This window comes from Notechis scutatus, chromosome 2, assembly GCF_049901735.1.
Source record: "Notechis scutatus isolate UNSWTSFEM ecotype Mainland chromosome 2, rNotScu1.2, whole genome shotgun sequence".
Classification (NCBI taxonomy): Eukaryota; Metazoa; Chordata; class Lepidosauria; order Squamata; family Elapidae; genus Notechis; species Notechis scutatus.
The window spans coordinates 218,295,613-218,323,024 of NC_142010.1; the positions used below are offsets into that span (position 1 = coordinate 218,295,613).

At 36.0% G+C, this 27,412-nt stretch overlaps 1 protein-coding gene across 2 annotated transcripts in view; it reads left to right on the forward strand.

Moving 5' to 3' along the window:
• MCC (MCC regulator of Wnt signaling pathway) overlaps positions 1–27,412 on the forward strand; it is a 199,994-nt gene that overhangs the window by 128,274 nt on the left and 44,308 nt on the right. For both annotated transcript variants that reach the window (XM_026673292.2, XM_026673301.2), the window contains 2 exons: positions 11,504–11,617; positions 19,024–19,166. In XM_026673292.2, the coding sequence (XP_026529077.1) occupies positions 11,504–11,617; positions 19,024–19,166 (257 nt within the window). The remainder of the gene's footprint in view (positions 1–11,503; positions 11,618–19,023; positions 19,167–27,412) is intronic.

Here is a 27,412-nt window from a genome sequence, read left to right on the forward strand (position 1 = left end):
CAGATTCAACAGCCAACCATCAACACACCCCAGTCAACACCTAAAAAGCCATTTACAATAGGCACTATAAATATCACACACAGACCAACACACTCTGAACTTCACTCAAAGGGAGAAGATGAAAAAAAAATTAGATTATTTTGCCTGTGTTTCTCCCTTCTCTCCTCCTCATATGTTAATCACCCTCATTAAGTTAAGTCCATTCCAACCCCACACTGTCATCAAATAGCAATTTAGATTTGATTTGAAAGGGTTTCAAAGAAGTGTGAGATGTTCAGATATAATTGTACTTCTGCATCTACTGTTAGGCTAGGCCTTTTTTTAGTTTAGCTAACACTCTCTTTCCAATTCTGTGGTTTAGGACCTTAAGAAAAATCTCTAGTTTGATCTACAGTGAAACTTGCTCCAGGCACTGGTAACTTCTATGGACACAGAATTTCTCCTGCTTCCATGTTGAACAGGTGCAGGCCTCTTACTGTAGCTCCCTGTAGGGCATAATTTGCCTTAAAAAATAAACAACAACAAAGAAAACAAGAATTTTTAATCTGAGGTTTGATTGATTCTCTCAGTGTGTATCTTTGTATTTGTGATGTTCTTGAATGGAACATCATTCCAATTCAGAATACGAAAGTCTTTCTTTGCCAAATGTGTTGGACTTTATTGCCCTTCATCTCAAATGCCATGATGGCTGTCACTGAGGGGAGTTATAGTCAAGACATCTGGACCAACTGCTTATGAGAAGGATTTGTTAAGAATATTACATTCTCCTCCATGCTGCTGTGAGAGCCCAGGATGGGTATGACTCCTCCTGATGACATCATCAAACTGGGTCCGTTTAGTATAAAAGTAGCAGCCTATAGGAGAAACCCCCCAGCTTTGACTCAGCTTCTTTCGATGACCATAAGTTGGTGTCTCTAAAAGCAGTTTAGTTAGCAGCAAAAGTGAAAGCTATCTTCATCATTGGCATAGCTGTGCCTTCAGGAGAGTGGGGCTCTACTCTCCTGCAATGCCGAGGATTCGATGTTTTCTTCAACTGAGGGAGACTGTAAGTAGGTAGTAACCCTTGATCCTCCTCCACAGTCTTCCCTCAGTGATTTCAGCCGCCACGATCATAAAGATCGCATAGGTGATAACAGCGCCTCTCAGCTGATCGTAAATTTTTACTTTATTGCCGATTTCACCGTCTGGGGCTGTTTACAGCCTAAGAAGCGATTTAACCCCTGCGTAGCCTGTAGCTCTTGCAAGCGGCCAATTTGGAGGCTTCTTCTTCAACCGCACGTGGCGAGCAGCCATTTTGAAAGCTTCAATGGCATCATCCCCCAAAGGCCAGCTTCTACTATTCATAAGCTCCTATTCAGGCTACTGCATAGAAAACACATAGTGAGGATCGCTTCCAGCACCTTTGTGTCTGTTTATGCATACTGTGGATCAAGACAAGGCCCACACAGAGCCTTCAGGCCTGATCTCTCAAGGCCCCCAAGCTGGCAAAAGAAAGAGAAGGAGACAACGCTCCCAGTCTGTTCAAAGGGAGGTGGCGGCCAAGATTAGGGCCAAAGCTTTGGGCCCTAAGAAAACATCCCAGGCCGAATTAAAGGCAGAGAAATGAAGGCATGCAGCCTTAGGAAGGCAGTTCAACAAAACTATTGAGCAAATGAAGGGTCAACTACAACAGGCTTCCCAACAAGCCAATCCTCTAGTTGTTCAGCCAGCTACTTCTAGGGAGAGGGAAGATACCTCAGCTCCTCTTAGCCACCTCCAATCCTGGTCCCCAGAGCGACCTGAAATCCAACCAGGACCTCAAGACTTGAGCAGGTCAGGTCCCAACTTCGCCCAGACTCCTTGGGATCTTTCTTCTTCATCTATCCCATCCGTGGCCCAAAGCAGCTCTCGATCAAGACCAGAGGCCACTTTTACTCCAAGAGCAGCAGGTCTTCGGCCTCTGGATCCTCCATTGAGTGGCAGATCTTCTGACATAAATGAAGTAGTCTCCTTAGCCATCAGACAGGGTCTGGCAGAAGGGCTTCAACACATCTTCAGGCCTTCAGACAGACTTCAGCCTTCCTTCCCGGCTTTTCCTCTAGTGCATATTCCCCAAAGAGGAATCTACCTCTCCGTGTAGAACAAAGGGCCCATCTTACCTATGTGGAAGGAGTGGACCTCACTCAGGGAGAGTATGAGGAATCATCTGAGTGCAGCCCCTCCCCTGATTCTGATCTGGAAGAGGGAGAAATCTGGGACCCCAACCTCTTGGAGGAAGAGGAAAATCTGAGGCCTGATCAGCCTCCTTTGGCTTCTGTATTCAAATCTGCTTTATTCAAACCTCTCCTACACAAGGCACTGGTAACAGCCCAGTTGTTACCTCTGAGCATCAAGTGGTACAATCAGGGCATGGGGATTCCCTCTTCTCCAAACCCATTGTTCATTGGGAGGTCCTTCCTTTCCCCATTTTCTTTCTTAGTCAAGGAACAATTTGCCTTTCCCACTGCAGGCCCCCGGCCATCGTCCGAAGATAGGTGGTTCTACAATCTGGGTCCTTCCTTAGCTATGGCTCTGGCAGTTCCCCCAGTAGACGCCCCAGTTGTGGCCTCCTTCTCCTCAAGCACTCCAACTGAGCCTGAGGACATACTAAAGGCAGAGGATAAACACTGAAGTGTAACCATCAAACCTCGGTTGAGCCATCTGGGCCTTGATTGCTGCATCATTTTTTACAAGGTCTTCCATCCACTGGCTACGCCAACTTCAAGGCCGCATACCTCCATCAGACTGTAGGTTGCATCAAGACCTCAATAAGATCATAGCAGTAGCAGAGTTCTCGGTGGATGCTACCTTCAATGCCACCAAGTTCTCTTCCAGAGCCATGGCATCATCAGTGGCAGCTAGGAGACTGCTATGGCTACGAAATTGGCAAGCGGAGCCTCGCCAAAAGTGGAAACTAGCTTCTGCACCATGTACCAGTGAGAGGCTGTTTGGAGATGCCCTTGACTCATTTGTTGTTGAAACAAAAGACAAAAGGAAAGTCCTTTCATCAACAGGAAAGAGGGCAGACTTCCCCCCCTACCCCATACCGGTCTTCCTCATTCAGGCCCGAAAACGCTTCTTCTCCAGACCTCAGAGTGCGTATTCTCAGCGTCCAAATCAACACCATGAGGCTACCAGCAGACAACAAGCTGCTGGTAAATGGCCCTTTCGTGGGGGAGGGGGTCGCTCCTTCCTTCGCTCTAAATAATCTCTCGTTCTCCCCTTCCATTGGAAGTCGTTTGGCCTCCTTTGCTTCCAAATGGGAAGAGTCAACGACAGACGCCTGGGTACTCAATACAGTAAGGTTGGGGTTACAATTAGAATTTCTATCACCACACCCAGAAAAATATCTACTCTGCCCCGTTTCCCAGGACAGTTCACGAAGGGCACTTATGGAATTGGCCATTAGTCATATAAGGGCCATTCAACCAATCCCTGAATTACAACGTGGACGTGGGCTTTATTCTCAGCTTTTCGTGGTCCCTAAGGCCTCGGGGGGGGGTGGCGAGCCATTCTCGACCTAAAATTTCTGAATGGGTTTATCACATACAGGCGCTTCAAAATGCAGACTCTGCATTCTATTCTGGAGAGCATTCGGGAGAGCGATCTCCTCTGTTCCATGATCTTCCGAAGGCTTACCTCCACATTCTCATCTGGCCTCATCATCACCAGTTTCTCTGTTTCTGTTACCAGAATTCCCACTTCCAGTATCGGGCCTTTTCGGGCTCTCGTCTGCTCCAAAAGCCTTCACAAAGTTACTGGCAGCATTGGTGGCTTCGCTCCGGTCTGTTCCAGTGAGGATCCAATGCTACTTGGATGACATCTTGATCCTGTCGTCCTCCACCCACTCTGCCCATCAAGATCTTCAAACCACTCTCCATTGCCTCCAGTACCACAGTTTTTCCATCAACTCCAAGAAAAGCCATCTCTTGACAAAGGTCTGGCTTGTAACACTTTACGCTGTCAAGTAGCGGCTCTTGCTTCAGTCATCTCCTGGGATTCCTTCCCTTCCTTGTCCCATCATCCTTCAGTTCAGAAATTCTTAAAAGGGGCTTCCAATCTCTGCCCTCCTGTGGTTCACAGGTTTCCATCCTGGGACCTTCACAAGGTCCTCCAGGCCCTAACAGATCCTCTCTTCGAACCCCTCAGAAAGGTGTCCCTTCAATTCTTGACCTTCAAGGTGGTTTTCTTAATAGCCATCACTTCAGCTAGAAGGGTGCCACAGTTGGCTGCTCTATCTATATGGCAGGACCTCTGCACTTTTCACGACAATAGAGTTCTTCTTCGTTTAGACCCTACCTTTGTACCCAAAATAAATTCGGTATTCCACAAATCCCAAGACATGATTCCTGATTTTTGTTCCTGTCCACACCATGCCTTAGAGCGCAAGTGGCACACCTTAGATGTTAGAAGGGCTCTTACAATTTATATCAAATGCACTTCAACATTTAGGAAGTTGTTTGTATCCTTTTCCCCTTCCCACTGGGGGAACAAGGCCTCTCCTGCCACTTTAAGTAGACCTTGCATCGCACAGGCTTACAAAGCCAAAGCTCTGCCAGTATCACATGGCTTGATAGCACACTCCACTAGAAGTGCTGCAGCTTCAGCTGCCTGGGCCACCCAAGCACCCCTAGAGGAGATTTGCAGAGCGGCTACATGGACATCCCAGTCTCCGTTCATCAGACACTGCCGCCTGGATTTCTACACCTCCACAAGTGCGGCTTTTGGCGGACAGGTTCTTCAGTGAGTGGTGCCTACTTCAGAGTGAGAGACTGGACGAGGACCCTCCCGAGGACATGAAGGCTTTGGTATGTTCCATCCTGGGCTCTCACAGCAGCATGGAGGAGAATGGGCATTGGTAAATTTACCTGAGAACGCCCTTTCTATCTATGCTGCTAGAGAGCCCAGCCCCTCCCTTGTTGCGTCTGGATTGTGGTGAGGTATGTTATGGTTCACAATTCTGTTTTGGCTTTCAGAGACACTCACTAAAGTCTGTCAAGTATCTTTGCCAAAACTGGGGGGTCTCTCCCACAGGCTGCTACTTTTATACTAGATGGACCCAGCTTGATGATGTCATCAGGAGGAGTCATACTCATCCTGGGCTCTCTAGCAGCATAGATAGAAAGGGCGTTCTCAGGTAAATTTACCAACGCCCATTTTTTTCTTTTTAATGTATGTGTTTATTGCTAAAAGTTTGAAATGCAAAGAAAGTAGAAAAAGCAAGATGACACAAAAAGGCTGCTAAATTTGAATTGAAAATGTAATTGAAAAGAGTGAAAAGTACATTACTTTTTATGATATATTCTCTGTTTCTTGTATATCTGTATCCCCAACCAAAAGTCACTGTTTAGATATTTAAACTTTGTACTAGGAATTATTGGTTTCTTATTTGACTGAGATACAGAAGTTCCTGCTTGAGAATATTATATCTTCTGTGTGTGATATTGCTATTTATGGATTGGAGGAGGGGACTGCCTAGGAACCGTTAAGTTGATCGAGTGAAAGATTAAAAATTCCTATTCAACAAATCTATTGAATCTTTTATCCAATAAACAAAAAAAGCAGTACAAGGTTTTATGTACATTGAAGTTGCAATTTTCAGGCCTTTTATATTGAAAATTATAGCTATATTAGTTCATTTAAAAAACACAAAATTACACTGCACTTCCTTAATGACATTAGGAAGATAAGCATTTAATCCAGGAGTGATTGCTTCTGCATATTTTACAGACGTTTTAGCTATGACTTTTTAAATGATTTTGGTACAGCTTAAACAACAAAGTTTTAGGGATGACTAGAAAACCCGTAATGCTTTGGATCATTATTTCAAGAATATTTCCTTACCTAAGCAGAGAATTACAACAGATAGGCAAAAATCAATGGGAGTGGGACAATTCCAACTTCTGGTTGGCTTCCCCATTGAGTTTCCTTGTGGGAAGCTGGCAGTAAGTGGCAGAAATCTTCCTTCCTTCCTTCCTTCCTTCCTTCCTTCCTTCCTTCCTTCCTTCCTTCCTTCCTTCCTTCCTTCCTTCCTTCCTTCCTTCCTTCCTTCCTTCCTTCCTTCCTTCCTTCCTTCCTTCCTTCCTTCCTTCCTTCCTTCCTTCCTTCCCCAGCTTGAACAAGATGAGTCAATTTATTATGGAAAAATCAGGCAAATGCATCAAATGACTTAACTTTCACTATTTCTTCTAAATAGTCAAAATTTGATAATACCCTACATGGTATGTCCATGAAGTCAGTAAGTTTTGCCTCGACACAAGTTCTGTATTTCATTTTTAGAAATCTCTTCCTGGCAGCTTTTTCTAGAAAGTCCTCCTGTCAAGCCTGTAGCTGCTCATAAGAGAGGATTGGTATATGTAAAATGTCTAAGGAATTTGGTTCCTCACAGTTGTAAGTAAGACCATTTACTACATGTTATCAAACACAACAAATGGTTAAAATAGGGAAGGCCCTATCAAATCCAGCACCAGTTAATAGTGGTGTCCCCCAAGGAGTGACTTAGGACCCATACTTTTTCTGCTTGACATCGGTGACCTATGTGACAACATTAAAAGCAGCCGTGTTCGCCGATGACATAAAATTATTTAACACCACTGACAACACTGCTGCCCTGCAAAGCGACCCTGACTATGTGTCAGAATGGTTGTGCAATTGGCAACTCCAAATTTCAACTAACAAATACTCTGTCCTACACATTGGCAATAAAAATCAGAACACCAAATACAAGTTAGGCAGAAGCGATCTCATAGACGATCCTCACTCTGTCAACAACCTAGGAGTACTTCTCTCAAACAATCTAAGCCACAGTGATCACTGTAACAGCATTGCCAAAAGGGCCTTAAGAATTGTTAACCTTATTTTGCGAAGCTTCTTCTCCGTCAACATTGAACTGTTAACTAAGGCATACAAAACCTTTGCCAGACCAATTCTCGAATACATCTTGTCTACCTGGAACCCACACTATATATTGGACATTAACACAATTGAGCGGGTTCAGAGGTGTTTCTCGAGAAAAGTACTCCACTCACAATAGAATTCCCTATACCTCCGGGCTCAAAATTCTGGGCTTGGACAATCTGGAACTGCGCCGCCTGTGGTCTAATCTAAGCATAGTTCACAAAATAGTCTGCTGTAACATCAACTACTTCTTCAGCTTCAATCACAATAATACATGGGCAAACAACCGATACAAACTCAAGGTAAACTGCTCCAAACTCGATTGCAGAAAATACAACTTCAGCAACAGAGTGGTCAATACCTAGAACGCCCTACTAAACTATTGTTACAGGCTCAATCCCTCACAGCTTCAACCTCAAACTGTCTATTGTGGACCTCACCCCATTCTTAAGAAGTCCTTAAAGGAGGCGTGCATAAGCGTGCTACCACCCGTCTTTCTGTCCCCATTTACCTGTATGTATTTCCTTTGTTCTTGTTTATGTTCATACTTGTTATCTTGTACATGTTTGACAAACAAACAAATAAATAAAAATAAATAAATAAATAAAAGATCCTCCTCTGGACTATCAGCAAATCATATCTATTTAATGCATCTGCAGGATATGATTGAGTAATAATTCTTGCAGTCGTTGTTTAAGTTTTCATTTTCACTTTTTTTTTTAATTTAAAATTTAAAAAAAAAATCATCTTTTTTTTTGTTTCTTCAGAGGTTTGAGGAATACCTATATGTCAGAATTCTTTATTTTTCTTGGTCATTCCTTCCTCTTTTCCATGCTATAATCTCCTCTTTATGCATAGGACCCAGTAATTTAAAAAGATGGTAAGATAAAAATAGAAATACAGTGCACTCTGATCACTAGGTGCTTTTACTTCACCATTTTGGTTTCCTCTGATTTCTTAAAGGTGTCTAAGTGTTAATAGAATAGAATAGAATAGAGAATAGAATAGAATAGAATAGAATAGAATAGAATAGAATAGAATAGAATAGAATTCTTTATTGGCCAAGTGTGATTGGACGCACAAGGAATTTGTCTTGGTGTAAATACTCTCAGTATACATAAAGAAAAGGTACATTCATTAAGAATCAAGAATCATAACGTACATCACTTAATGATAGTCATAGGGTACAATCAATAATCAAATCATACTAGGAAACAGTAAAGTGGGAGGGGATGGGTGATAAGGAGAGATGAGAAGATTAACAGTAATAGTTGTGTACACTTTATAAATAGTTGAACAGTATTGAGGGAATTATTTGTTTAGCAGAGTGATAGCTTCCAGGAAAAAACTGTTCTTGTGTCTAGTTGTTCTGGTGTAGTGCTCTATAGTGTCATTTTGAGGGAAGGAGTTGAAACAGTTGATGTCTGGGATGTGAGGGGTCTGTAAATATTTTCACAGCCCTCTTTTTGACTCGTGCAGTATACAGGTCCTCAATTGAAGGCAGGTGGGTAGTAATTGTTTTTTCTGCAGTCCTAATTATCCTCTGAAGTCTGTGTCTGTCCTGTTGGGTTGCAGAACCAAACCAGACAGTTATAGAGATGCAGATGATAGACCTAATAATTCCTCGGTAGAACTGTATCAGCAGCTCCTTGGGCATTTTGAGCTTTCTGAGTTGGCGCAGAAAGAACTTCCTTTGTTGTGCTTTTTTGATGATGTTTTTGATGTTAGGTGTCCATTTAGGTCATGTGATATAGTAGAACCTAGAAATTGGAAGGTCTCTATTGTTGATACTGTGTTGTCTAGTATTGTAAGAGGTGGTAGTATAGGAGGGTTTCTTCTAAAGTCTACCACCATTTCTATGGTTTTGAGTGTGTTCAGTTCCAGATTATTCCGGTTACACCACGAGGCAAGTTGTATAACCTCCTGTCTGTATGCAGATTCATCATTGTCTCGAATGAGACCAATCTCTGTTGTGTCATCGGCAAACTTCAGTATTTTAACAGATGGATCATTTGAGATGCAGTCATTGGTATATAGGGAGAAGAGAAGTGGAGATAGCACACAGCCATATAAAGAATAAATGCCGGGAGTAGCATAAATCTTCAATATCTATTTTTCACCAATACTGGGCATAAAATTATCTTTATTCGGTTTTAGGAAAGTATAAAAAAATAGCTCATTTTTTTCCAGTAAAGAGATAATAGGATTTTTTCCCCTGAAGCTTTGTGACATTTGCTCTTATGTTAATAAGTTATACTCTAATTCAGTTAATTAAATTGGCTTTAGTTCTGAGAAGTATTGAAGTATATGTTTTTCTTTGACTCCTTATAAAAACATCACATCTCTAATAATCATATTGAAAATCTTGGGGCAAGAGGATGCCTTCAGATCAGTTTTTGATTCCTGGAGCTGCCCTTGTCGTTGCGATAAGTTTTTTCTGAAGTAGTTTGCCATTGCCTCTCCTTCCTAGGAGTGAGAGAATGTGACTGGTTCAAATTCACCCAGATGATTTCATGGCTAAGGGAAGACTAGAACTCACAGTCCCCCAGTTTCTAACATGGTGCTTTAACCAGTAAACCAAACTGGCTGTTTTTGAATATGTATGTTCATTAAATTCCTCAATAACATATTATTGAGAAAGACCAGCCATTTTATACTGAAATTGTTTTATTCATTTATAGTGAATAATACAATTAAGCTGACCTGTGGATAAATCAGGATTCTCTGTTGCATCAGAATTGTTTCTAGATGGGCAAATTGTGTCCTTGGATGTAACCTGCCCAGAATAATCAGGAAGTCAATTAACTTACAAATCTAATTAAATAAATGAATAATGAAGTAACCATTTTAAGAGAGCATAATGTAGTATGCTTCTAAGAAAATAATAAATAATAGTAATGAAGCATTTGTTAATGTTAGTTCAATGACAGTTCACCTGCCTATACAGCAGTAACCTAGGCAATAAAAATATAAAACCACAAAAAATCATTACATCTTGCCATTTTGAATAATTCTCATACTTCTAGGTTGAGCATTTAAGCAGCTGGTATCAACTGGATTTCACATTCTTTTCCATTCGGATCATTGTTTTCACTTTGAGATTGGGACTGAACTAATCTTTATGTTTAATTTTTATGATTTGTAAACTAACCTTTATGATTTAGGTGATTTCCACTAGACACTATACAAGAGGAGCATATTCCCACATTTTACTAGAATTTGTTGGGAAGGTTGTTGAACTGGTGGTAGTGAACCAATTTCACAGCTTTTTAGAGGAAGTGGATTGATCAGGTTCAGGTTTGGAGTCCTGGATTGGGATAGTGAACTCCTTCAAGATTGAACCTTTCAGTCGCTTTTTATACCATCAATCATGGTATCCTGTTGGACTGTATGCAGAGGTTGGAGATAACAGACAATGGCCTGTAATGGTCCTGCTCCTTCTTCAGTGGTTAGTTCCAATCTGTGACATGAAGAAGTAGTGATTGTCTAAGTGGCCCCTGAGTGAGTGTTATTGCTTGATGTCATCCAACGGGGTAATGTATCATGAGAATGCTGATGATATCTAGTTGTACATCACTGTTGTTGATGTTCTTTTCTGGTGCCTGAAAGCTACCTGGCCCTGGCTGGAAAAAACAGCTGAAGGTGAAGCCTATAAATCTGAGCTGCTGTGGGTATATTAGCATTTTCTGTTGCATTAGAATTGTTCATTGATGGTCAAGAACTTGAGAGTTTGTTCGGGTTGGTTTCCTGGTACAGTTTAAGGTGTTGGTTTTGACCTTTCAAGCCAATGGTGGGATTTAATTTTTTTTACTACTGGTTCTTTGGGCCTGGCTTGGTGAAGGATACTGTAAAATCTCCAGTCAGAGGTAGTAATTGCTGGTTCTCCGAACTACTCAAAATTTCCGCTACTGGTTCTCCAGAACTGGTCAGCATCTGCTGAATATCACCTGTTTCAAGTCCTTGATGACTTGCTGCCTAAGTGCAATGCAGTCTGCTCCAGCCTTTACTGGCTCTATCACTTAGATCAAGCAAAGAGAACTTATTACTGATCCCACATTTTTGGAAGGTCCAGGAGGCTAAAGTTAGAAGTGCTACATTTTTCCAGTGGAACCAATTCAGTGGATTGGCCTCCTAGTTTTAATTAGACTACCCCTCTTCATTGATGTTATAGAAGCTTTTAAAGATGGAATTACTCCAAATACTTTTCCTAATTTTATTATGCCATATTTACTTTTTTATTTGTTTTGTGTTTGAGTGGTGTTGCTATAACATTTTTATTGCTGTTATCAGTGAATGTTTTACTTGCTTTTTGTAACCAATCTCAGCTTTCAAAAGTCCCTAAATTGTGGCAGAGTAGAAATTTGGTTAATAAATGAATTATAAAATTTAAAAAAGAAAATGTATTAAATATTAATGCTGGAAATATACAAAGTAGAATTGTTTGAGTAATGTTGTTTGTTCTATTTATTCATTTGAAATTCCAAATTATGAAAATTTATATATGAATTATACCACTTGCATTGTCTCAACCAGGACATGTTTTATTGATTGTGTTTAATTTTAGCTCCATTTCATTTATATGTTACAGTTCCACTTAGCAGCCCTGGCATCTTTGAAAGGCGACATCGTTGATCTTAATAAGCGCTTACAGCAAACAGAACGAGAGAGAGATTTGTTGGAAAAGAAATTGGCAAAAGCCCAGGTTAGTCATTATTCAACTTACTAAAATGGCCTTGGCTCAATACCTGAAGCATTTAAACCAATCAAAATAATTGTTACATCAAAGACATCAAATGTGACTTTACACAGATGAACATAACAAAATCTATCAGAGTAGTTTTTTGATACTAAGGGCATTGGGGAACAAAATTGTGTTATTTTTCTAAACAAAAGAACATAATACATAATCAAGTTATTGCCCTATTCAAAGAGTTTGTACAGTTTATGAAAAACAACATTCCTGCAAATATGACCAAAATTTTTCAAACCAGTGGAAGTGGTACATTCAGTTCAATAGGGTATGCGTATTTATCAAGTTTCCCACCCATTGAAGCAAAATTTCTGTTTGTAGAAAAATTAATTAATTTATAAGCGCTTGAAAACAGTTACCAGGATTCAGCATGGATTTCTGAAAAATCCAAGTCTTTTGCAGAGTCTTGCTAGACCAGCTATGTTTTACTTTCTGGTATTAAGCTTTCTTAATAGATTGTGGCAATATGCATATACTCCTTTATTTTAGCAAAACATTTGATAAAAGGACAGAAAATATTTGATTAGCAGACTGGGTAAGACTGGACGAGATAATATGACAGGTTGATGCATACAATAACACTCAAAATTGCACTTGAAGAATATTCACTAATGACTATTTCATCATATTGGAATGATATTGGGTGTGATGCCACAAGACTGGATCTTGATCCTAGACTTTTAAAACAGTCTTCTAATGACAGGTAGAAGACAGAACAAATGTCAGATGATACAAAATAGAGTAGGACAGTTAATACCAAAGAAGACAGAAGTAAAATTCAAAACAATCATGAGAGATTAAAGAAATGGGCTGAAAAGTAACAATGAAGTCAGTAAAGATAAATACAAAATTCTTCACTTAGGAAACTAAATGAAGCCACAAGTAAAGGATGGGAATACCTGGCATGGTAATAACAGTTATGAAAAAAAAAGGTGAGTAGCAATGTGATGCATTGACAAAAAACAAAAGCCAAATGCAAAATTAGGCTGTATCGATAAGAATAAACAATAAACAATAAACTCCAGCAATTAGATAAAATTTTATTAGGATCAGGCAAAAAAAAATAAAACAAAATTTTTATAATTATTTATTAGAAGTCGAATTGGAAGAAGAAATTGTAAAAGGGAACATGATTGCCTGGAGTAGGAATGTAGGACGTAGTATCACCTTAACAGAATGGGAAAAGGTCTGGGGTAGAAACAATAAGATTACAAAATCGGTAGCATATAAAGAAAATGCCTATAAAATGTTTTATAGATGGCACCTTCCTCCTTCAAGATTAGCGAAGATGCACCCCAATATGAGTCCGAATTGCTGGAAATGCAAAAAAAAAGAGCGAACTTTTTTCCATATGTGGTGGTCTTGTACAGAAGCTCAAAAATATTGGCAGAAAATTAAAATTTGGCTGGAAGAAATGACAAAAGAACAGATAGAATACAAACCAAACTCCTTTTTGTTAGGGATCTTTGACAAATATCAAAAAAAGCAAAATACATAATAATAGACATTTTGACAGTGGCCAGATTAGCCTTTGCCCAATGTTGGAAGCAGCCTCAGGTTCCTTCAGAGGAAATGATCATTCAAAAAATCTCAAGTTGTGCAGAAATGGACAAATTAACTCTGGCACTAAAAAATAAAGACACCTCAATATACTACAATAGCTGGAACTGTTGGTACAAATGGATAGACCAAAGATAAATTTTACACTATAAGGCAAAAGAGGATAGGATAAACCCATAGCAGTGATATATAGATATATGTAAAGATTAGGTGTGTGTATATGGCATAAATTAAGGGTTAAAACAAAAGAGATCTTACAAACTGTTGAAGATGAGAATGTTTTTAATTGCTTTCTATTTTTTCTTTCTATTTTCTTCTCCTTTTCTTTTCTTTCATTTGTGTATGTGTTGTTAGTTTGTTTTAATTGTAAAATTAATACAATTTATTTATATAAAGAACAAATATTTCCTGTTACAGATTTAGGGTGGTACAAAATATTCAGAAAATACTCAGAGTGGTTGCTTGTGAAGAGCATTTTTTTTTCTTTAATGCTACAAAGATGTGAAGAAAACCAATTTTAACTTTCAGTTTCTTTTTAGGAATTGTTCATCCACTACCTATTTTTCTCTGAATTGATAATGTCAGACGCAAACAATCAGATCAGCACATAAAGGTTTCAGTTTATTGCTTTATTTCTCATGCCTATACATAGGAATCTTCTTAAACTAACAGTTTGCCCCTGGGTAAAACTAGATGGGGTTCAACAGCATTCAAGGGGGGGTTGACTTCATCGTCTTTTGACTACATAAAGACTTTAAACTAATTCCCTGCTTCACTCCTCCCCCTGCTAGTCTTCTCTCCTACAGATTCAACTTTGACTGCTTTCCCAGACTATATTAGAATAGGTAAACTTGACTAAAATACTTTATCAACTTGTTAATTTGAGAAACTAAAATTTGGCTCCACCTTTTTCATACCTTTCCTTGTTTTGTCATCACTGTATATTTAGGACTAACTTGCCATTTAAATTCTTCTTGTAAATGAACCTTGCAAAGTTCCTTCTTTCTTTTCCCATAACTTTTTTCTATATCTTGTAAATGGTTTTTACATCACTGCCACTTGATTTAGAGAGATCTTGGTTTCCTCCATTCCTCAGAACTAATGCCTGAGCTGCAGTCTTTGACTAGGTTTCTCTCTTGCCATCTGTGGGGATGATTTATTGTCCTACAGCAGAAACTTCTGACTGTTCTCAATTGGAATTTTATGTTGCAATTTCAGCCGAGTTCCTTTTTTTCCTCCAATGACAGCTTTTCTGCTGCTGAAGGCCATACTCTGTCTAATACAAGCAAACTGCAATTGTAATGTCCTGGCCTTGGCTCTTCCTCACTTGACAAACTTGCTCACAAAATTAAACAATCATTTCTTTTTCATGGGCTTCAATCTCTGCTAACTGGTTTATTAGCCAAAATCTACACTGAACATTGTTATGGACAAAGCTTGACTGCTGGGTTGAGTAACCCACTGTGCATTACAACTTGCTCCTACTTGCTACTTAAGTATTAAGACATACTTATTACTCCTTCCTCTATGTATTTTCCCCATAACAACAACCTGGTGAGGTGAGTTGGGCTGAGAGAATAACTGGCCCAAAGTCACCCAGCCAGCTTTCATACTTAAGATGGGACTAGAACTCACAGTCTCCTGGTTTCTAATCTATGGCTTTGTTTCAAGATATTGAAGACTATCTGGTAGCAATAATAGTGGAAGATCAAAAAAGAAATCTGCTCAGTATGAACAGGTTAATACATACACCAGAATTGTGTGTCCTTTGATTAGTATTAATATAATTTAATAACCACAATTATTACATTTGTGACATTTCTATGTACTTTGTTAGTCTACCTTGAATTCTCTGAGTAGTTTCCTAGTATGCAGTATATCTGTGGCATTGTGAGTACAAGGCATTGATTACTTCACACCTTTCAGTATGAAATCTGGGATTTTTTTCTATATCAAGCAGGACAGTAAGATCATCACATCACTAGATAATTATTCTTCGGAGATCAGATGTTAGGTATAATGATTAATTCTAAGGAGGTTTATAATATACCTACCGTATTTGCGGCGTATAAGACGACTTTTTGCCCTGAAAAACATGCCTCCAAGTGGGGGTCGTCTTATACGCCGGGAGGACTCCGACTCCCACTTCGAGCTTGAGTTGCAGCCGGGAGGAGGCTGGGGGGGTGTGTGTGTGTGTGTGTGTGTGTGTGTGTGTGTGTGGCGGGTGTCACTGCGCCACGCGCTGCTCAACCTTTCCCCCTCTTCCTTCCTTAGCAGTGTGGGGAGGAGAGGATTCGAAGATGAGCGACTCCAGATACTGGAAGACTTTTTGAATGAAAGTGTTACCTCCATTTTTTTTAAAGAGGGCCACTTGGGGAAAAAAAGATTCTAAGGAATTCCTTGTTTCTTGATTAAAGAGAAGGCATTGAATATACTGTTCCTTGGCAGCCTTTTCAGTGTCCGGTTTTAGTGTGTGTGTGTGTGAGAGAGAGAGAGAGATCAGCTGTATTGAGAAGAGAACGTTTCCTGTGTTCTCATTTTATTTACAACATATTTTATGCTTAATGGTAAGCAATGAAAAATATTTTTAAAACTCATTTCTAAACTCCATAGCTATTTGCATATTCTTGGTTCAAAATTGGATTAGCTCATTTCAAAATTGTCCAAAGCAGAAAAGTGCGTCAAAAAAAAAAAAAAAAGTGCAAAAGTGGAAGGTGTGTGGAAGAGGGGTAGTCTTATACGGCAGTATATAACAAACTCTATATTTTGAGTGGAAATGTTGGGGGTCCTTATCGCCAATACGCCCAGTCGTCTTATACGCCGGCAAAATACGGTACATTGGGAACAATTTTGTTTTGAGACTAAAGGAAACTTTTCAAAGAAGTTTTAATTCAGAAGGAAGAACACTAGAGGCATATTCTGCACCTCCTCTTTTCAGTGCCTATACTGAAAAATATTTGATAAAATTAAGAACTTCACTTTGATTGTCAATAAATAATGTATAATTTAAGATATACAGATGGTACAATGCTCCTAATGGAATAGAAGAGGAACTAAAGAGCCTGAGACTAGTGAAAAGTGTAGGTTACATTTTAATACAAAAATCCCAAAAGTGAAAATATAAAATAAAAACAATCAATTATACCTTTCTTTAACAAGACAAAAAAATTGACAATTTTGGAAACTTAAACTTAGAAGATGATTTTAAAAAACTGGTGTTGTAAAGAAGCAAATAAAAATTGCCAGGAATGCTGTTTTTGAAATTAAAAATATTCTAATCTCAAGGAAAATAGATTTAAGATGAAGAATTAGAATGATCAAAAGCCTTATTTGGTCAATCCTCCTTTATAATTGTGAAATATGGAGAACGTCCAAGGAGACTAAGAACAGTCTGAAGGCCACTGAAATATGGTTTTAAGAAGAATCTTGAGAATCCCTTTGAGTAACAAAATATTAAAGTCCTATAGGTGCCAGAGGGGGGGAAAGATTCATAATGACCATCAATTAAAGAAAACTTAAATAATTCAGTCATAGAGACATCTCTATATAATGTACTTGGTTAGAAGGAACAATAGAAAAGAAGATATCACAAAGCAGCACCTACAATAACCATGTACATAACTGGATTTCTCTAAATTATGAAGAATTGCAAGAGTAGCATAGAGGGGATGTGGTCATCCACATCATGGAAGGAGAAGACACTTTAACTACATTAAACATATTAATACACAGATACTCTTTAATAAAAGATTGTTAATTAAAGAAAAAAACATTTAATAATCTTCAATATACTAGTAATATGCATTTCAATATTTTTAAGATTTGTAGTACTATCATTAAAAAATAGCTGGTCTGTGCTGTGAATGTAACAGATAATCCGAGTTGGAAGGGACCTTGTAGATCATCTAGTCCAACCCCCTGCCCAAGCAGGAGACTCTTCACCATTTCTGACAGATGGGAGTCCAATCTCTTCTTAAAAGTCTCAAGTGATAGCGCTCCCACAACCTCCGAGGTCAAGCTTTTCCATTGGTTGATTGTTCTCACTGTCAGAAAGTTTATCATTTCCAGGTTATTTTATTAAATAACTAAAGTTTTCTAAATTCTGATTATTTCCAAGTATTAAAAATAATTGCTCAATTAAAATATTATATTGTGAAATTTGTGTCTGAAATATTTGCTGCTGTGTTAAAAGACTGAGAAAGTAGCATGGAGTAACTTCTTTAAATGATTTAGGTTGACAGTTCCATAAAGAAACATGAATTGTTTTCCAGTGAAGTTAATGGGTAGTTACAGTATGTCATGGATTGCACAGTTACCTAGCTTAGATCTCTTGTCTAGTTTTCAGGCACTGGTTGTTTTACCATAAAATAATAAAATATGTTTTTTGCATTCAGTTAAACCCAACAGATATGTGAAGATTATTCCCATATCAGGATTATTAATCATTATCATCCACCCACTGTCATTAAAGCATGACCCAAACTACTCTAAAGTGGAAAAGGTTTTGCATCAGTTTTGTTCCTACTTCCTGCTTTGCTCCTACTCTAAATGAATTAACTGGAAAACTTAGCCTCCTCTTTTCTTCAACATGACACACCTTGTAAACTATAATGAATAATTTGATTGATACATTGAGTAATATAATGATCCAGTCTTCCTGTGGATTCATCACTTAAAATTTAAATTGTCTCATAATTAACTGAGTCTACAGAGGTACGGTCTTTCGTTGTAATGAAGCTACAGTATGTTACTATAAGGTTTTATATCTAAAATGAGAGAACCCATTAAGTTGTTGTATCATTATCCTAAAACTGATAGGCTTTTCATTCTGAATTCTGTGATTCATATATAAAACTTTTTGTATAAGTTGCCATCAGGAATGTTCCAAATCTATGGTTTTGGTAGGAGTTTTCCTCTTCTTTAATATTAGGTTTGAACCAAAAATAATTTCAGTGTGGTCTATCTCACCAGGCAGGACACTTCTTTTTAGCAAGCACACTGAACAGATTGGCCTCTTTTCTTTATAGTGAGAATGACATTCAGATATCATTGCCATCTTTTTTTTGCAGATTCAAACCATCCAGAAGTCAATCTTTTTACAACTTACTGGAACAGTAAATGCACATGATATTGTAGCAGGGTGTAGTTTGGAACCAGTACTGTACAGAAAGAGTAAAGTGTGATCCAAAAGTTCTGAAAATTGTAGTTCAACAGCATTTTAAGGTTTATAGTTTCAGTTACCTACTATAAATTATACTATAAATTATATTGTGGTGATGAGAATACATTATCCCTGTGCTGTGACTATGCACAATGGATTAACTTTGTTTTATTTAGTTAATTCATTTGTATGGCAACCCAAATCAAACTATATGATTCTGGGTGGTATACAAAAATCATTAAATAAAAATAAAAATAACAGATACCACAAAAGCAAACTAAAACAATTAAATGGCAATCAGAAATAAAATATATTGTATCTGACCAGCTGGGAACTTTCCTCATTTTGACCCAGGAGCCTGGGGACAGAGCAGGGTTTTAAATACCTTCCTAAACTTCATTTGGTGCTTTTTTATTTTTCAAAGACAAATAATTTCACAAAAGAATGAGATTCACACAAAAAACAGTATTATTACAGCTTATACTAATCCTTGATGGATTTTTTTTGTTAACCAGTTTAACTAAACCTAATTATCAGTTTTATATGTTTAGGAAGATGATAGGTTGCAAAACAACATCTTGCCTCATGTTCCATATTGCTTCCATGTGACCTCTAAATGTTTTTTTACACTGTTTAGTGTGAGCAATCTCACCTAATGAGAGAGCATGAAGATGTGCAAGAGCGTACAACGCTTCGTTATGAGGAACGGATCACAGAGCTTCATAGCATTATTGCAGAGCTAAATAAGAAAATAGATCGACTGCAAGGAACTACTATAAGGTACAATGATAAATGTATTTATTAACAAGATACTACTGTGAACATACTTATTGGGTTTCATGAAAGCAGTTTCTCTTTCTAAATATACATTCTTCCAGACTTTAGATTATAACATCAGTGACTGAATTCTGTATTCTGCTTCCTCTGTTCATTTCATAAAACCTCTTGCCCAATATTCAAATCATTTCTGAATATCTTTAAGTATAGCTGCAAGCCACCTATAAGTGTTGGTCATTCTATCCAAGTCCTTAGCGTTTAATACATATCAAATAAGACAGAATTAAAAGTTCATTTTTTAAAACGCTTAAGCTTAACTATTTATAATAGGAATAAGAAACCTGAGGCATTGACACTCTGTCAACAATCTTCTGGTCATTGGAGAAGATTATATTATTAATAACAGGAAATGAACTTCTTGTTGGCAATAACCAGGAAGATTGAGAATCTGTAACACTCATTCCAGTAATTTCCATGCCAATGCTGGAGAAGAGGTTGCATGAGGGTTTATAGAGAAAACTCTACTCCATAGTAGATCAGGAGCCTTGTAATGATAGAGAAAAGGTATTTTACTCCTAACAAGATTGCATTTCCAAAAATCCATTATAAAGTTGTTGGTAAATTGGCAGTGCCCAGATTTTGCCAGAGAACATGATATTGTGCTTTGCTGATCACTTTTGGTATTAGATGATTCTTAATACATTTCTTTAGCTTCTTACATCTTCCAGAGCTGTCTATCTTTGAAACATTAAGGCATCACACACTCTTGACTATAAATGAGTATTATTTATGAGTAGTCCATATTAATTCTACCAACTACTCTAATTCATTACTTTTATACAAGAAAACTCTTTCGTGTTATATAGATTTGTTGTCCAAGTCATAAGCTTTTATCAATAGATGGTAAAACTACACGTACAGAGTATGCAAAATATATGGAGAGAAACATTTTAGTAAGGAATAGTTTTTTTATTCAGTATCATCTATGTATGCAAGACTTTGCAAAGCAAAGTAAGATCCATACCAAATTATAACAATAAGCTCTCTTAATGCAGTTCCATTTGTTATTCTTTCTGATTCATTCAGTGGACTTATATGGCTGCCTATCTCATATTCACGACTATGGGCAGCTAACAAAATACAAAAACCTGATAAAAATATATGCAAATACTATAAAACCCATAGCAGCAGAAAAAATTATAAAGGCCCAATTGAACAATCAACATAATCAAACTGGGAGCCCATCTCTACAGTGCCCAGTTTCAAGCACAAAGTCATATATATCTTCAAAGGTCTTATGAAAGGCCAATAGGGAAGGGACCAACCTGGTGTCTGAAGGAATGATATTTCAGACGGTGGAGTGCCGTGACTGCAAATGTTTTTTTTCCTGGGCCCTGCCAGTTGCCTTTCACTCCTGCTGGGCTGAATGGCACAGGTAGAAATGATTTGATGACTTCAAAAATTAATGTAAGCAGAGAGTGTGCAATGCAATGTAATATATTTCTTCTCTAAGTAGTCTGACTTTCTTTAATGACAGGATAGATTTGGTTTTTAGTATTGTCAAAGATCTTTCAAATTTATTCAGCAAAGCATATATGAAGTCACACAACAATATGAGTTGGATAAGGCATTAACACTTGCTAATGCATCCGATGAAGGTGACATAATAATTAAAATGTCATGCCAATTATCATTTTGAATTGTCTTACAACAATGCAGTTGCTTACTCTCCAACTTCTTGGACAACATATTTTTAAAGAGGTGCAGTTATGTACAATTTAATACGAGATTTGAAAGATAAACTATCTAAAATAGCGCTGGTTTTTTTTAAAAAAAACACTTGTTACCAAAGGTTTGTGAAAAATTATCTGTAGCAAATTATATGATTTGTTCATAAACTGTTACAGCAAAAATCAGTATTTGAGTTATTGTGGCAGAGTGGCTTGGGAGTTGTAGTTACTGTAATGAAGTCAAATATATCATCATCTGCTTGGTATGCAACAAAATATATTGACTAAATTCCTGTGTTTTGGAATTTGAATACTTTTGGAGGAAACAATGAACTACAGCCAGAACGCTGTGACCAAGCTTCTATTGGGTAGGGTCCAGCCTCAGCTTCATGGGTTACCATGACTGATAAACATCATTGTTTCTGTGTCAAATTTAAAATGCATGGTTTAATATAAAAATCTCTTTAATACTTGGGAACTGCCTACTCCATTAGTATATCACTCCGGTCATCATTTGTGGAGTGCTCCCCAAGTAGAAGCCCAGCTGAAATCAACCATGGCCATTGGTACAAAGTATCTTTGCCCAAGGGCCATGTTAAAACATAGAGTATAATCAAAACTGAGTGATTTTTGAATTTAGCTGACCGGGCAAAGAATTAACTGATGAAGTAAGAATAGTTAGAATGTGTTTATAGGTTGTCACAGAAGAGAAGGTTGATCTTAGATTTTTCAGAGAGCATTATAAAAATTAATTGTAAAAAAAAGATCTTGGTTAACAAATAGTAAAAGATAAATTTGCCAATTACATCATTAATAAAAATACTAATATTCTTACATATTTGGTCAATGTTTAAAAATGTAATTCTTAATAAAAAAATTAATAACAAGTATACAGAAAACTATCATCTTGATTTCTAGTAAGGAAAAATATTAAATGGCAATTGTTGTGATAGACCAGGTTAACTTCCTGCTTATATGGCAAATGAAACTATAATGTTACCAAAGCAATAAAGGAAATAACAGATAATTAAGTTTTGTTATCTCCTTTTAAGTGATTTTAAAATTATAATCACCTATTGGATAACTGAACCAGTTATAGCTCAATGTATTTTCCTTGTACCTTTTTAAAAGGGCATCATATTGACATTCTTTCAAAATATTATAATAGTGGAAAGATACTTTAAATTATAATTCCCTTTCTAATGTTATGATTCAAAAGTTTTTAAAATTATGCAAAAAGACTTTTCCAGTTATATAGTGACCAGAAAGTTTTGTTATTGTTATTGTTTAATAAATATTTTAAGGCTCTGTTCAGTATCAGATGATAAGCTTCAGTTCTTATTATAGATTATTTTTGTGATGCCATTCATTCTGTATTTTTCTGCCAGAATAAGGTCAATATTAAGAATATCTCATGTGGCTGACTTAGGAAATTAGAAGCTAACACTGATGCTTTGATAGATATACCATGTGATTAATAATAACATTATATATTGTCACAAATTGTCCTTGCTTACAATTTATTCTCCTTGCATACATAATCCTTAACCTAATCAGCTCAAATATAGATGAGGAAATTAAAATCTCTTGGTTCATTAAGGATTCCCTATATAGTCATGGTCTTATGAATTTTTGAGCTGGGCTATATTGCTAAAGAAATTTGCCTATGATTAGATCCACATCCCTACTGAGATTAAAATGGGGAAGGGAAATTTGCAAATAATTCAGCTTTTTATAAGTTTTTAAGAGGTAACTGTGGAAGGATTTTTTAAAATGTGGAGTGATACAAGTTATAATAACTAGTATAGAGTATCTTAGAAATGTGAATAAGATCTAGGATTAAGTTGGGTCCTGTTCTTTGCATATGTACTAAGTTTTTTTGCCAGGGTTATGAAAATAGTTTACCATTTTTCCTTCTAGGATTTTTTTACATCATAGTGTACTTATGAATAATTTAAAGAAAGAGATGGCTAAGCATTGCATTGTTGAATCTTTAATATGCTATAAAGTTTGCATCAAAAGATCTAATACTTCTATTAAAAATATAGGCATTGATTATAATTCATTAATGCAAGCAAAGGAGTACTGACAATGTTCACCTTTTGAAATCATTATTTTCCTATTGAAAAATTGAGCTAAGGATAAATATCATTGCTGCTTGCTATTTTTTTTCTTTATTCTGTGTAAAGTGGTGTATTTTATATAATTCATCAAATAGATGTTAGTTCAAAATATTGTTATTTTTATAAGTAGTAGAGCTTTTGAGGGTAAAGCCTTGTTTTTCATTTAGCTTAACTAAAATAACATTTCTACATCCATTTATTGTGTTGTGGATTATATAATTTAGATCAGTTTATATTTGCCACTTTTCAAAGTATCTGAAATAATGACTTGAAACAAGCAAACTCTATTTGATCAACTCTTCTTAATTTTAGGAATGCTTAGCTAGCGAATGTAGAGGTGTTTAGCTTCTGCTTAGATCTTTATTGGTGTGTGACGTACGCTAAACACTGTCATTTAGAATTCTGTGAAAGACTATCTTGATAGAGATAATTATATGCTTTTATGCTGTATATTTATTTTACATTATAAATTTGCTAGTAGGAAGATTTCTTATTGTTTCTTAATTTTCTTCTAATGAAAAAAACAAAATTCTTTTTTTTTCTTTATACCCAAAAAAGATTTCCCTTTCTCCATATTCCTTAATATAAATTTATTAATTTTGCAAAATTGATTTGTTGCATAAGGGAACAAAGTCACCATTCAGATTACCAAAAGGACAGAAAAAATGGAGGATTGTTAATGTTCATATGAGAGAACTATCAGTGAAAAGGTTTAACACAAATATTAACATCTCTTTAATTATAACAACTCTTTTATTCACAGAGGATTTCATACCAGAGATTTCAAAGTATTGTGGCAGCACTGATTAACACAGAATGAAAGTTGGAAAAAAGCCAAATTTTAGATTGTGTTTGAAACCATGAGAGAATTACTGTGCACACACTCTGTTAGCATCCCAAATTAATTCCTTAGCAGAGGAGTGTACGGAGAGTGAAAGTTTGTGTAATTTGTATAATTCCTTGCATTTTGCTTAATGAGAAAAGCAAACTTATCTGATTTGTTATTAGAAGGATAAGTAATAACTCTAAGTTAAAATAGGGTTGTGATTTGATTGAAAGTCAACTATGACTAAATGAATAGCTAGAAAACTAGGTTTTGTAGAGAGAGTTTTGATTAACTCAGTATATTTCAAAATACTTCCATTATTATGTATACTTAATAGTTCTCAAAAATAAATTTAAAATGAATAGCACAGAAATTAGCTGCATCCAGAATGAAACATATTTATTATATTTATTTTTATGTATATATTTTTATGTGTTATCAATAGGAATAAAATACAAAACAGAAAAAAAATACATCTAACAGTAACAACAACAAAAAACAAAAAAAATGACCTAAACATCCATCATTAAACATATAAAAAATTCATCTTGGCTGGATGATGAAAATAAAAATTTAAAAAACCTGATAAATATATATTTCTTGAAACATCAGTGGTTATGCAGACTTTAAAATGTTGTCATTGGGACAATATTAGATCATTGAAAATTTTCTGTAATGATATCTTCTGAAAATATGACCTATCATTTAAGGTGGCATTTCTGATTTGAAAATATTAGCCTTCCTTCTCTAATTCTTCTGGAAGGAAGACTGTTAAAGTGTTTGATAATTATTTCAATTATCAATCACACTTTCAATTAAAATAGCAATAACACATGCATAAGGTGAACAACAAACTTATTGAAGTATCAAAATAAAATGCAAAGTTAAATAGCAATGGTATTGAAATATTAAAATGCAAAATTTAAAAACTCTGAGGAAAAAATGTCAGTCTTCTTAAAGAGAGGCTGATTCTAAAAATGTGTATTAAGAATACTGTTTCCTCGGATAGGTAATATTTTGAAAGAAAATGAGCAGTTATAATTTCTGTAACATGTTTGACTTGAAATGTTTACATATGCCATACTCTTGATAAATAGCCTTACACAAATAGTTTTCAGTATAGAGTCATACTGTTTGCTGTAATACAACTTTCCATAGCCTAGAGTCTTCCAGAATGTTGAACTTCACAATTCTTAGTCAGTATGACTAATACATCTAGAGCAGGGACCCCAACCTGTTAGGAATCGGACCACACAAATGGTGGGTTAATGTGCAAAGCTTTACCTGTGCATGTGTGGGAATGTAGGTTGCATGCAGAACCACCACCCTGCAGTCCATGCAAAAATTGATTTCTGTGAAACCAATCCCTAGTGCCAGAAAGAACACCAAAAATATCAAAAGTTGTAATACCTCAAATAAAACAGATGGTACAACACCTTTTTTGAAGAAAGTACTTACTGAATTCATATGTATTATTTAATTTTGTATATTTTAATATATGTGATATCTAGATGAGATGGGTTATTTATTTAATAAATAAAATATGCAAGAAGAAAAAAATGCACAGTATAAGGGGCTTGTTGGAAACTCAAGTTGTGTGCAATGAAGTCATACTTAACTCAAAAATACTAATATTAACATAAGGCTGGTTATTAGTCTGCATGTATTATAAGGAAAGGGAACATATTAAATTGAAATATGTTAAATTAGACAAATTTCTTTCAAAACTAAATTGATTTTGAAAAAGATATTCCTTAAATAGATTTTACAAAATGAAAATTAAAGAAGACTGATCAGTCTTTCCTTTAAATGAAGGGAATTACAGGTGTAAGGGATTGGCTGTACTGTGTTCAGCTATAACAAGTATGCAATGTTTGTTTTCACAAGAAAAAATCTAACATAACCTCCTAGTTTGAATTTAACTCAATTTGGCTAAATAGAATAAATTTGAGATTCATTGCATCTTGTGTGTTCAGTTTTAATATGGTGAAAAGCTCATAATTGCAGAGAATTGACTAAGCAAGCAAACAAATTATCCTTCTAACCAAAAAAGACATGTCTTCAACATCATGATAATTTTTTTTTTGCTTAAGGCTAATTTTTGTTGGAGTGTATTGTTCCCAGTAATTAACATATTCAAAGAGCATTAAACAATATTTCATTATCATGTATTTTAATTTGTATGCCAGTTACTGTGCTATAATAGAATTTAGTTCTCTTCTTTAATAGATATATAGCTTTGATCTCAACTTTAAACAAACCTCTGGCATGTTTGGAATATTTCTTGGTTCTGCTATTAAATAATACTTCTCATTTGAATTTAGTTTTGATAGTTTGAATAGTTATACGCATACATGAAGAGCAAGTAAGAATTTTATGTTTTCCTTTTATCATAAACAGTATTTGATCACAACTAATTGTTATCCTCCTAAAGGAAAGTCCTCCACCAATTAAATCTAGGCATCTTTGAAAGAATTATGTGGGCTTCCAAAGTCTTCCATTACTGCCTTAAATTATAGTTGAATACTTAAATATTTTCTTAGAAAGGAAAAGCACAATACAATCTATTTATATTGGAATGTATTAGTGAAATATTTGTAAATAATATTTGTAATATTTATAAATACAATACAACAGTATAAATTTCCTTATAAGGTATAAAATAATTACTTTTGCAGTTCTTTAAAGTACTGGAAGTCCTAGACTTACAACAGTTAATTTAGTGTTACAACGGCACTGAAAAAAGTGATTTGTGACTATTTTTCACACTTACAACCATTGCAGCATTCCCACTGTTGTGATCAAAATTCAGATACAACTGACAACTGACTGGCAACTGTCAAATTTATGACAGTTGCTGTATACCAGGGTCATGTTTTTTACAACATTCTGACAAGCAAAAGCAATGGGAAAGCCAGATTCACCTAACTGGGCTTACTAACTTAACAACTGCAATGATTCACTTAACAACTGTGGCAAGAAAAGTCATAAAATGGGGCAAAACCCACTTACAAATATTTTACTTAGCAACATAAATTTTGGGCTCAATTGTGGTCATAAGTCAAGGACTATTACCTGTATTAATTTTAGCATGCCTGAAGAGATATGCTACTGAAAGTTATTCCTAGCTATAGCCTTCTATGAAAGATTGATTTTTCCAACTTGGTATATTTTCTGTTCATTTATATACTGCCAATTAATGTTGTGAAATAGTGCATTTCTTAAAAGTAAAACACGCACACACTAGCAAAGCAATAATGTAAGAAAACTGTGAGAATTCCCTGAGAGTAGAATAGATAGAACTGGGTTAAAATTCCATTCAGCCATGAAGTGGAATTGCATAAGCTATATATTTCTCCCCATTTTTGTGCTATTCTGAAAACCTGGAGGTTTGTAAATGGTATACGAATAAAATAACAATTGAAAGCAGAATTTAAATAACTGAATCAACAGTACATAGCACTGAATGTACTATAGCTTTATTTTTAATACCTTCTGTGATTAATTTTGTAAGCTTTATGTTCCCTTCATTGACCATTGTATTAATGTCTTAGATCTTATAAACATCTT